This window comes from Medicago sativa, chromosome 3 (assembly GCF_051527215.1).
Source record: "Medicago sativa cultivar Bolivia chromosome 3, Bolivia_mono, whole genome shotgun sequence".
NCBI classification, from domain to species: domain Eukaryota; kingdom Viridiplantae; phylum Streptophyta; class Magnoliopsida; order Fabales; family Fabaceae; genus Medicago; species Medicago sativa.
Genome location: NC_140751.1, coordinates 24,708,407 through 24,721,439, shown reverse-complemented (window position 1 = coordinate 24,721,439; position 13,033 = coordinate 24,708,407). Strand labels below are relative to the sequence as shown.

The 13,033-nt window shown below is 32.8% G+C and overlaps 2 protein-coding genes and 1 pseudogene across 2 annotated transcripts in view; 2 read left to right on the top strand and 1 right to left on the bottom strand.

Moving 5' to 3' along the window:
• Nucleotides 1–4,662, top strand: part of LOC146936593 (F-box protein SKIP23-like) — a 52,725-nt gene extending 48,063 nt beyond the window's left edge. The window contains exons 5-6 of the mRNA XM_085751338.1: nucleotides 478–826; nucleotides 4,481–4,662. Coding sequence (XP_085607464.1) covers nucleotides 478–781 — 304 coding nt within the window. The 3' untranslated portion in view covers nucleotides 782–826; nucleotides 4,481–4,662. The remainder of the gene's footprint in view (nucleotides 1–477; nucleotides 827–4,480) is intronic.
• A 1,590-nt stretch (nucleotides 4,663–6,252) lies between these two features.
• LOC146936592 (F-box protein SKIP23-like) lies at nucleotides 6,253–7,533 on the bottom strand (annotated as a pseudogene).
• Nucleotides 7,534–8,459: 926 nt separating this feature from the next.
• Nucleotides 8,460–11,222, top strand: LOC146936591 (F-box protein SKIP23-like). Its single transcript, XM_085751336.1, has 3 exons — nucleotides 8,460–8,626; nucleotides 9,271–10,505; nucleotides 10,822–11,222. The coding sequence occupies exon 2, from the start codon at nucleotides 9,285–9,287 to the stop codon at nucleotides 10,491–10,493; it is 1,209 nt and encodes a 402-aa protein (XP_085607462.1). The 5' UTR covers nucleotides 8,460–8,626; nucleotides 9,271–9,284; the 3' UTR covers nucleotides 10,494–10,505; nucleotides 10,822–11,222.
• The last annotated feature ends 1,811 nt before the right edge of the window (nucleotides 11,223–13,033 follow it).

Below are 13,033 nucleotides of genomic sequence, written 5' to 3'. Positions count from 1 at the left end.
ACGATGAAAGTTATGTAAGACAGATCAACTATATATATGAAAAAATGCTATCAAATTACGTTTGAACCCCTAATCATAATACATAATGATATGATGACGAAAATGCAACACATGTCCGAATCTAGTTGGCTTACAAAATCAATTATGATACATGTTAAAATATGATTGGCTTATAATACCAGTGATGATGCAATTAAAGTGTATTTAAGAAAGTAAAACACAGTTTTCATTAACAAAAAAATGAAAGGAAGAAACTACAATTTTTTTTTTTTGAAAATGAAAGAAAATACAATATTAAAAACGTACGATCCTCCATTTATCATGCATGATACTATGCATTTATTTTTTTTAAGGAGATACTATGCATTTATGTATTTCCATATAACACTATTTGCCACCTAAAAAAATGTATTTCCATATAACACTATCCCAATATGAAAATAATTATTGTGTTCCTGTATGGTTTGATGTGTTTAGGATTGATGTGTTTAGGCTTGATGAGAAGAAGAAAAAGTGGGTCAAGTTGGCGAATTTAGGAGATAAGGTTTTGTTTTTGGGGAATGGATGTTCGTTTTCTGCTTCTGCTTCCGAATTGGGTTTTGCCAATGGGAATTGTGTGATCTATAGTACATCTGATAGCTTCCACGATCTTAATATCAGGAAATGTAAAATGAGTGTTTTTCACTTGGATCAAGGTCAGGCTTCACCTTTGTCGGATTATCCTGAATATTTCAAGTTGTTCTGGCCACCTCCAGAGTGGATTGCCGAGTTGCGTTCGTAACAGAGATGGAGTCAGAGGTGGTTGTTCCAAAGGTATTAAGAGAAGGTAGTTAACTCTTTTTAAAACTTGTTTCAACTTTCACTTGTCTTGGTTTTATCTATGTCATCTGAATTCTTTTTCTCTGATATTTAACCACTGTACCTGTTTTTGAATCACTTAAAAAAATTGTTTAATTATATGTGTTGAAGTTGGTCTTTAGTGACAGCTTAAACCAAATATTATCAGTGTCACCTAAAATTGTTCCTTACTATATATCTTTTGAATTGAGAGCAATAATGATCTTGAGAGTCTAGTTACGTAATGTATGTATGGATATATGCAGTACATCACCATGGCAAGTTATTATTATGATGTTTCTAAACTAGATGTAACATTGATGATGAGTTTGATTATCTTCTTTTATTCTTACTTTTCGAGACAACATGTTATGCAATGAACTCCTCTTTCTATCGAGGATCTTTAAACTGTGTTATTATGGACTAAAGGCCATCTCCTGAAGTCTTCTCTATTTTTAGAAGGGATATTATGAACTACTCCATTATTTACCAAACCTCTGTTGTAAAATTAGGAATGAAATTTCTCCATAAATAATAATCATCATATAAATAAAAAAACATCAATTAAATATTAAAGAGAATAAACAAGAGAGATTTAAGAAAACTTATCTTTCTTGAAATTGCGGTGATTTGCAGTCGACATAATCGAAGTAAACAAACACAAAACCATGGAAGGAGATAACCTGCCAAACAGTAATCCATTATATAACATGAGGCGTGACATGGTCACTGTCCTTAAGGATTTATCCGCCTCATAAGCGCATATCCTCCCAGGATACAACATGTTCTTCTCTGACATGAATGTCAGAGGTGACAGAACAGCTTGAATTTGATAAACACAGGAAATGTAACCCAGAAACTCAATGGTATTAGACTCATAGAAAAGAGGATTTTTGTAAGTTGTGCATGAGTTTTCATATAAAAGAAAATTGGTGTTATTGGTATTGAAAGTAAAAAGAACGTGACCTCATTATAGGAAAATTGGCAGTTAGAGATAGTCAATTAAAGTAGAGATCAAAGCAACTAAATATATATTCTCTCTACTTCACACAGATGCCCACCCACGTATATATTATGTCTAAACATGTGAAAAACTAGTTCCTATGAATGTGGTCACTAGTAACCGAAAATAATGAAAGTAATAGAGAGTAAAAGCTATTTAGTAAGCATGGAACGGATAGAACCATTAAAATAGGAATGAAAAACGTCTATGACTTATTCAAAAGAATAATTAATATATATATATAGTAAAAATAATAATTAACTTTAAAATAAATTAATTAAACAAAATTCCAACAATCCCCCACAATTTATTTTAAAGTTAAACTAAAAGGTTAAAAAGAGTTTTCCTGGGTAAACATCATAGATGTAATGCATCGGAACGGTGTAGCAAGCTATTGAACCCGTCCTAGACTAATGAGACTTAACACACAGTGAATTGGTTTAGCAAGCTATGGAACCCAAGACACTTGTTGTATGCAAGAGGTCTCACAATCACATTACACCCCCACAATTCTTGTTGTTACGCGGTTGTGCGCTAATAGGCCGTGCGCGTGCCTGGTATTCATGAGTGCTCTAGAGACCCGCCACGGTCTCATGCAAGCGGCCCCACTTGACACTCATATAGGTGATTCCATCTAGTGTATGCTGCAACCATACACCACCCATAAGGGCTTATGGTAATCATTAAAAGCTTTTAAAGCTTACCCATCAATTTTATATTATTTAGCACATCTCATCCATTATCATACACTATAGGAAAGAGACAACGTTATTTTAGTGCTAACAGAACTAACAAGTAACTTGTTTTTACCCATTGAACCTTCTTCATGGGATCTCCAATCACAAAGGTTGGGTTCCCATTACTTGTCGTATTCGAGTGGCAAAGTCTCATTTCCCTAAATTTCTTCCCAAGGGGTTTTATATACGGATCCGCTAAATTCACAAATATTGACTAAGACGTCTCTAAGTCAATTAACCTCATATTTCATCAAGTTTATAAAAATAAACTCGAATTACACAATAAACTAATACAAGTCGTTGGCTACTAAACGACAACATGTTCATCAATAAGATAAATTTACTTATAGATTTATTCTCAATGAATTTCAATTCCAATTAACATCATTGCATTATTTTGATGCAATGGTTCATCAACTCTAAATATTTCATAAGTGTCAAACTGACTTCCTTGATATACTTCATCAGGTCTACTTAGATAAATTCCAAGCGACAAACCCCCACATTGAAAAATATAACTATATGATTGAATTTTGTTTTATCATTGAATTATGAATTATAAGGTCTTGAGATATCATATATGAATTTTTTATTTTTGTAGTGTCTTGCTTTTAAAATGAGGATTCCATTTGATATAGTTAATTTATGACTAGCATCATGTGATAAGTTTTATAATTTAAAATCTCATAGTTTGAATGTGCATGTTTTGGTTGGACATATTCTTGAGAATTAATGTCTTATTTGATTTGGAATATAGTCTTATTTTGATGAAAGAATAATTTCGAAAATTGATGCTAGGAAGAGAAAATAAAGATTGGTTGTTATTATCATTTTTATGCTTAGCTAGATTGATAATAAGCATGCGCTTGCAGATTGTAGAATTGGCAGGTTTAATTTGGTGGCCAATGTTGAACTAATGATTGAAAAGTAGGCTATCTTGGCTTAGTGTCATCAAGGGAATACATTTGTTTTGGGCATAAAATATTCATATTGTGAGAATCTGTTTTGTTGTGTGTATATATTACTTCATGGTTTGAGTGTTTTTATTTTATTGTGAAATATTATTTAATTATATTATTGACAGCAAAATTTGAGAAATTTATGATGATACATATATGATATACATGAATGAAACGATTGCAATAGAGGTGGTATGTTGTCGCTTAAAATTAATTTAAGCAGACCTGAATATATTTTGTGGCACTCGTTAAACTCATGAGATATAAATATATTGAGATTCACCTTAAAATATTGGTGACATATTATGGATTATCCATTGTATTAAAATAATACAATGATGTTTGATTTACCTATGTGTGATTTATTTTCCTCAATGTGGAGGCGTTGTCACTTGAAAATCATTCAAGTAGACTTAAATAGAAATTCACCTATCTTTCTCAATTAAAAATATGGAACACAAAATATTTGAAACTTTTGAAATATAGTCAAAATTTACAACAACCTCATGATGTCATTTGAGAGAGAGAATTTTTCTGATTCAAAAAAAGAGAGAGAATTTTTTGAACATAATTAACCCATCTATTGTCTAATAACATTAGTGTTTGGAATGCTAGTTTCTCCATAGTTTGTATTCGAGGGCATGATATATGTAACTATGGTTGCAAACTCTTGTTTCTTGCTTCCCTTTTTAAATAGCACATTGTGAAAAATGTAGTTCTGAGTAACTTATCAATGACTTTATCTGTCCTCTTTGTTTCTCGTTTACTTTGATTAGGTTATGATAGTTCATCCTTTATTATATAAATTTTGAAGTTTTCTTCGTTGTGCATAAATCATGTACTTATTACTTGGTGTGCAATTCTCACTATTAGATATATATGATTTATTAAGATTTGGATCTTCTCATTTAGTTCTTAACAGAAACTTTTGCCACTTTATACAGGGGTGTGGGAAAGAAAGAGGACACAAGACACACCATTGGGTTAACGCACGAAACATGGCAAAAGTTTTATTTTTCCAAGAAGACTTGTTATTTTGTTTCAATTCCGAATACTACTCATGTTTGATATATTGAAAATAGTTCTAATTTCTAATTTCTAATTGGCTATTGATTCTCAGTCTTTATTTCTAATATTTTGATTTTCTTCACTACTTGGTAATGAAAAACAAAGATGGATTTTCTTTCTTTTCTTACTATATTAGTATATATGGTTTCTGGCTTTTGTTATTGCTGCTGTTATTTTCTTATTATTACTGTCATCACTCTTAGGTTGTTTTATGATTTACTTTCTCATCATAAATTATGGAATGAAGTTGGAGTGAACTTGTTGATATTATCTCTGATGCTACACATTCTATAAATTTGAACTGGTGTGATTGCATTCATGTATATTATGGAATGAGTTTATGCAGAAGAGTATTATTACATGTTGGCTAAATAGATAAGTAATTGTTGGATGCAGAGGAATGCTATGCTATATATTACAAACAATTTGTACATACATTTGTTTTTTTAAGAAAACAAGAAATGATGTTGTTGATGTTTGACACAAAATAAGTGCCGAATGGCCAATAAGATGATTTTCTTGACAGTTTCACGACATCAATTCTTATTTTCTTGAAAATTTAAAACCATGGACAGTAAAAGTAAGAGTTGCACTCTCAGATGAGATAAGCTTACAAGCAGCAATGGTTGAAAAATCCTAAAACTTTGCCACCTTTCTTGTAAAATATTTTTAGACTCGACTAGGCATATCAGCAAACAGGAAATGAAAAAGATAAAGCCAATGCAAAGTTCATAACAAAAGTTGCCTATACTCCCAACAAGCTGAAATCACAGCATTCTCAGTTTGCAAAGCTGTCTATACTCTATACACCTTAGCTAGCTTACTCTTGTTAGACCAAAAGACACATATAGCAGATTATAACTGATAAGGATATCTCTAATGGATCATAAGTTCATAACAAATCTACGCATGTCTATAAGCTTTAATACTTCTAAAATAATGCACTTCTAACTCGATCATCAAATTTTGAATAACAACGTACACATAAAGATTCTAGCAGAGTACATAAAGATATGTTTTCAATCTTTTTTATATAAATCAAACATTGCATCTTCTGAGTTCTGAACACCCTTTTGCTAGTCAAAAGTCAATCACCAACCCCTTGCAGGAAATATGCTTCATTCAAATCTGTAAGCACCCTGCACCAAAAACAAGACCTCAGAATTTTTAAAGTCACCAATCAAGATCAACCTAAAGTATACTAAATTGAGATACAAGTGTAACTGATCAACTAAGTTTTGACTTTATAGACCATAATATGATAATAATGCATTTGGTCAAAACATCAAATCAAAATAGCATAACTAACCTTGAATAAACACAACTTGCTTAAAGATAAGAATTGAAAAATCCACCAGAAGTCCAGAACGCTCATCTTCTCATTCAATACGTAATTAGGGGTTATCTGCTAAACACATAGTCTGCAAATGTTGCAAAAAAGTAAAATGATCAAGCTCATCAACAAAATGCATGAAACATATTTAGATTTCTGAAAAGTTAAAAGTGCAGATACTTATTTACAAAGAACATATTTGCTACAAAAGCGATATTTGATGCAACAACATTTCAATATTTCTCTTTCTAACAATATATACTAAGCACACAACAAAGCAATATGACGATTGTCAATGCAAGATAACATACTTGGTTAATGACTGTGGCTTTTGACGATCCACTTCGGAGGCGGCCAGAACAAGTTGTAATATTCAGGATAATCAGACAAAGGCCATAGCTGACCATGTTGACCCATGAAAAAAATAGTCATTATATGCTCCATATCCGTATCATCGTAGAAGAAGACATCATCGATAAAGATGATACAATTCCCCTCGGAAACACGCAAATCCGAGGCTGAAGCAGAAAAGGAATATTCTAACCCTATGAACAAAACCCTATCTCCTAAATTCTTGATCTTCACCCACTTCCTCTCCTTCTCATCAAGTCTGAAAACATCAACTGTTAAATCATGATCACTAATGTCCACTAACAGCAGATCGCCCTCGCTCTCCACTAAGAATCTCATGTTCCCATGATCAACCAAAGGTTCAGCTACTAACTCAACATTTTGGTTCTCTTCAGGTCCAATTGTAATTGTCTTGCCTGTTCCATCAACAGCCGCGTAAATCTTCTGTTAAAACACGCAGATGTAATCAACATAATTTGAGAAGTCTTCTGGGAACAAGAAAAGTTTTTCATCGATGCAACGGAGAAGTAACATAAAGGGAGGAGAATATTTTTTCTTGGTAAGAGCGAGAGGTTTCTTCCCATTGCAAGTGAGAACAACGACAGCTTCAGGTAGTATGAAATCAGATGAAGAGGGTTTCGAATCTTCTTCGACAAGGAAATGACATCCCAAATGGAAGACGGAGAGTTTGTTGAAATCGAGCACGTGAAATGGGAAATCAAAAGAGAGAAGTTCAAATTGGGAGAGTTTGGGTACTCCATTAGAGGTTTGGGTAGTTTTGATCAACCAAGGACGAAGATTAATTCGGGTTTGTCGTTCTTGTTCTTGTGTTGGTTTGATGAGGAAGAAACTACTTTTGGAGAGGTGACAGAAGGAAATAGGAAGAAACTACTTTTGGAGAAGTACAAAATCAAAGATATGGCAGGGGGTAAACCGAAATTTGCTCAAATGAACAGGGGGGGGTAAACCAATTTTTTTTCAAATTACAAGAGGGGTAAACCTAAATTTGCTCAAATTACAGGGGGTGAAATATTCAATGAAGGTCTAAAACCAAAATATTTTCAAATTTCAAGGATGAAATTCAAAAAAAATATTTTACAGGGGGGAAAACCGGAAATGACCTATATTACAGGGGGGTAAACACATATTAACCCTAAATTTTAAATGATATATTATATTCAACACTCTATTCTGTTTTAAATGATTCACCTTCCATATTTGTCCTTCTTCAAGTATAAAACACATGGTTATCTTTCTATATACAACAATTAAGGTCTAGAACAATTTATTTGAATAAGTCAAGGTTCCTATTGAATCTCAATTAATTGAAAAAGGCTTAATACATCATTTGGTCCCTTGACTTATTTTTGGTTTTCAATTTGATCCCTTAACTATAAAGTGTCTCAATTTCGATGATAGAAATTTATAAAGTATTTTGTTAAAGTTAAATTTAGAGAATTTCAAATGATACCTAAAAGTTAAGAATTTCAAATTTCTTCATTGTTATAATTTTTCAAATTTTACATTTTGATCCTCAAATTTCCCAAAAATTTCAAATTGACCTCTCAATTTTTTCAAAAATTATAATTTGACCCCTCAATTTTTTTGAAATTTACAAATTGACCCCTAATTTTAATTTTCAAATTTGGCGCTAAAAAATTTAAATTTATAGGAGTGGCCTAAAAATGATGACAATGATATTTGAGAAATGAAAGTAATTTAATTGAAGCATTTAAATTGCTTAGAATTTTAAATTTTTTAAAAAAATTCAATTACCTCATCTAAACACACTCTTAGTTTTTAACATTGATTTGACAGTATCAAGGAACAAATTGATCGATAAGATAAATAATGTGTGGATCTATTTGATAGTGAGTGACATAATTCATGGACCAACTTCATTTTTAATGAATAATCTAGGGATCAATTTGACAGTGAAACAATTTGTATTGGTTTTTTTTTTTTAAAGTAAAAAAAAGGATATTCAAAAAAAAATTTCGATCAAATTCGTTAATGTACACGTGAAAGCTGACTTGGAACTCCTCGTCAACGCCTAACAAGACACATCAACATTGTTAACGCAATACTTGACGGATGGACTAAATTGATTGACATTTATAAAATTCATGAACGCATAGACTATTTCAAAGAATTGAGGGATAAAATTGACCGATGAGTACAAATTAGAGGACCAAAATGTCTACTCCCTCCGTCTGTATTCTTCTTTGTCTAGCGTTTCACCTTCTTCTCTACTCTTCTGACAAGAAACAAAGCCAGTCAATGCAATGATTCTCTCTTCTCTTCCACTCTCACTCTCAGGCAGCATCATCAAACCTAGGTAAGTCCATTCATTCTCTACTTTCTCAATTTTCTTTCATTCTACAATTGCTTGAGAATTGGGATTTTTTTTTAGGGTTTCAGAATAGGGGATGGACTATTGAGAATTGTTAATTGTAAAATGCATTATGCTTATGCATCGAAATAATTTGTAGGCTTTGTTTGTTTTGTTTTGCTACTGCCATGGCCTTGTTTGTTTTGTTTTATTAACAATATAAGTTGTTAAAAATTGCTTATTTATTTTGTCAAAAAAAAAATTGCTTATTTATGATAATTGATTATTGGACAATGGTGCTTTCGTTTTTTCAACCAAGCGACAGCACCGACATTCATTCCTTGCTAGCTTTACCATTTCGTTGATTAAGTTGTCAAACTCCAAATGATGCTCTACGATTCAGTTGTTTGGAGTTCTGTTTAATAGACCATTCTGTTATTTTTGGAAATGTTTTTGTTTGTTGCAATTGCATCATGAAGATGATTATATATGCACCTCATCGTTAAGCTTCTGCAATTTTTGCGATTTTCACTTTTTTCTCTGCATTATTCATTTTTTATTTCAATTTTTATGTTTTTTTGTTTGCATTATTTCATATAAACCAACATGCACTTCTTAATTTGTGCTAATCATTGTTATATTATTATTAGGAGCATCAGTTTCCATGGCGGAGGAGGCAGACTGGTCTCAACTTCCAAAGGATCTACTCACTCTGATATCGCAACGAATCGACACCGAAATCGATCTCATTCGTTTTCGATCCATTTGTTCCAACTGGCGTTCTTCCTCCATCCCAAATCACCATAACATTCTACCTTTCCAATTCCCACTCCTCAAATATGAAGATAATTCCATCAACTACAATGACAACGAGATCATTGATTCCATCAACAACACCAACTCTCCATTCTGCCACCTTTCCAAACGCAGTATCTTCCTCGTCAAACCACCACCATCACAACTAGAGGAGGATCAAACCCTAATTCCTTGTCGTCCTTGGTTGATTAGATTTACCCAAAACTCACATGGCAAAACCAAACTCTTTCACCCACTCATCAAATATCACCAACCACAACAAGAACAAACCCTTGTTCATCCTCGTGTGCTTGACTTCAACAAACTTTCTGTTCTTAATTTAGGAACCGATTTCATCGTCGACAAAGACGACTTCACATACCAAAATCAACATGGTATCTACATGCATCCTGAAACGGTCCTTGCTGTCACGTGCCATGGGAAAAACCCTCTCGTACTCGGCACATTGAGTTATTGTTCCCATCGGCCGCTGCTTTTCCGTGACCGCAATGAGCATTGGGAACTGATTTCCAACATGTCATCTCTCTACGGAGACACCTGCGTCTTTAAAGGTCAGTTGTACGTGGTCCACCTGTCCGGCCAGACTGTTACAATTGGACCAGACTCGAGCGTCGAGTTAGCAGCTCAACGGTTGGGTCCTGGTAGTCCTGGGTGGAATAAAATGCTAGCGGAGAGTGAGGGTAGGTTGTTGTTATTGGCTATTGATGAGTCATCTAATTGTCTTAGTATTGATTTTTTTGAACTTGATGAGAAGGAGAAGAAGTGGGTGAGGTTGATGGATTTTGATGAGAAGGAGAAGAAGTGGGTGAAGTTGAGGAATTTCGGGGATAGGATTTTTTTCTTGGGGCGTGGATGTTCGTTTTCTGCTTCTGCTTCAGATCTATGTATTCCAAAAGGGAATTGTGCAATCTTCATCGATGAATCTGTCCTCTGTATTGACAATATGATACGTGGCAACCGTGTTTTTCACTTGGAACAAGACCGGCTTTCGCGTGTGTCTAAATATCCTGAATATCTCAACTTGTTCTTGCCACCGGAGTGGATCCTCAAAATCTGAACTCTTGACAAAGTATGTTATCTTCTATTGAAAAGTTACTAATTTGATAGTGATTGATAGTGCATTATTGTGTTTAGTTTATGTTGTTAGATTGGATAAACCTTTTGACTATTGCTTAGAAAAATGTGAGATGTTACATTGACTATAAGTATCTACACTTTGATTTTTCAGGAACTCAAATCATTTTTTATAATTGCAGCTAGCTTTTTCAGAAATCCGAATGTATTTGATGAATTTTGTTTTTAGGGGTAGCTTATGTGATAAAATGTATAGATATATGAATATGTAGTACATCACCATGACAAGTTGTTGTTGTTGGTTGTTGCAGACTATATGTTTACCAACAAACTCCTAATTACATATTCATATCAAAAGATGCTGGAAAATGAGGCTGCATTTGGATTGCTGGATAAGCATTATAGATTTTTCAACTCTCTTATGTAAGAAAGTTGTTGGTTATTCAGGGTTTGTTATGCTATGTTAATTTGAGTTGATGTTGACCTCTTGCATTAATACGATGTTGTAAAGTTGATACTTAATTGCTTAGTTACACATATATCTGAACTTAGTCTACTTAACATTGATCTTGGTTATGTTATTTTGTTGTTGACCACCTGCATTGCTATGGTGCTGTGAAGTTCAAACTCAATTCATCAGTTACACTTATGTATCAATTAAGTTTACTTAAGGTTGATCTTGGCTTGTGATTTTACAAGTTCTTTATTTCAATCAAATGACTTAAAACTGTGTGACTTGCTCTATGAATATGGGATAAAATCCATCTCCTTAATCATTGATTTTCAGTTGCCACTATACATGTTTTATATATTGAAGAGCTATAATTTCTAATTGATTATTGTTACTCATCATTTTCTTGACTTTTCTCAGCACATCTAATAGTTTCTTCTGTACTTGCTGACATAAAACTCTATGGTTTCTGGATTTCTTTGTCTTGTCCATTATTCTTGCTTTGTTAGTATATGGTTTCTGGATTTTATTCAATGTTATGTACTTATGTTGTTACTGCTGATGCTTATCTTATAATTTTCATTAATTTTTTGGAGTAAACTCTATGGTTCGTTCTGTTATATGAACCATACTTGAAGAGGTTCTTGGAGTATTGTAATGCTTATAGATGAAAACATAAATTGTTTTTGCTTATGTTTGATCTCGACGTAGCACATTTTTTCTCGCATCCCACTACAAACAAAACGTGAAAATTAGAAAACCAAATGCGCTCCACCGTAAATGCAAACCGACACATATATTTTGGTGTATGTTTCTAGCTAAGATACATTTTAATATGTTGGTGCAAAGAAGGGTTCCTGGTTATCCTTGTTTTTAGCTATCAATTCTTAATTTTACTATACCTATCTGATTGCAGTAATTTTTAATGGCTGGAAGCTAGATCTCATGTATTTTGTAATCTATTCTAATAATAGGACGAGCAAAGAGCCTTCACATGTGCTATTGCTGTCACTGCATGAATTAAAAAGAATAATATGCTTCTCAATCTGTAATCAGAAGTTAAGTTATAATCAAAAGCTTTACATGCACGGAACTGAGTGTTTTAAGTTGAAGTAGTCTCCTTTGTATCTGTCTTAGTTTCCTTAATTGACCATTTTCAATAGTGTGTTTAGTTCATAGTCAAATGGTGATGCAGAAATCATTGTACAGAAAAAAGTACTTTAATATACAAAGTAGGCTAGCTTTGCGTAATAACTTTACCAAATAGCCTACTTGCCAAAATTGAGTATACAAATCTTCAAAGTCTAGTATTCATCTTCCTTTGATGTGTTTGGATAAAACAAGCACTTGCTAGAAACAATTCTTCCATGTCTATGTGATCTGAGAATCTCTATTTTATTACTTAATTTGCTCGCTATGCAATCCCTTGTCTCCATATGAATGATTCAATTATTGCAAAGTTCTTGTATTTGTTAGAACTAGTTTACATTAAAATTTGCAGTTTTTTTTAATTACTGTCAAGCTGGTTGGCTTTAAATTTGTTTGTTATGAATGAAATGAGTTGGATTGTTTAATCTTTTATGGCTGTTATGGGTCTTGGAGCTTGACAACATGGTGACAACATGGATTGTTTAACCATTTGTGGTGTGCCAAAGGTTTTGCTCACACGTTGGCTAGCTACTATCAATAATATCCATGCTCAATGATAGTTGGCATTTCATACAACACATGTTGAAAAATCAAATAAACAGTTCATGAGCATGCTTTTCAAATAATTAGGTTCTTTCATTATATTCTAATCTTGTTGGTGCATGATTGATAAAACCATCCATTCACGAAAAAATAAACAATTTTTTTTGAAAGGGTTTACACACCCAACTCCTCATTATATGAACTCTTGATACTCTACTCATTATGAGAGCTCAACTAATAATTCTGCAATACCCGATAATTTGAAATGGAGGGAATATATCATTTTTATGTGTGTCTAAATATTTTAATATGGGGTTATGCACTAAATATTTCGAGTTGAAATCATCTCTATATATATAAATAAATGATAATTTTTATAA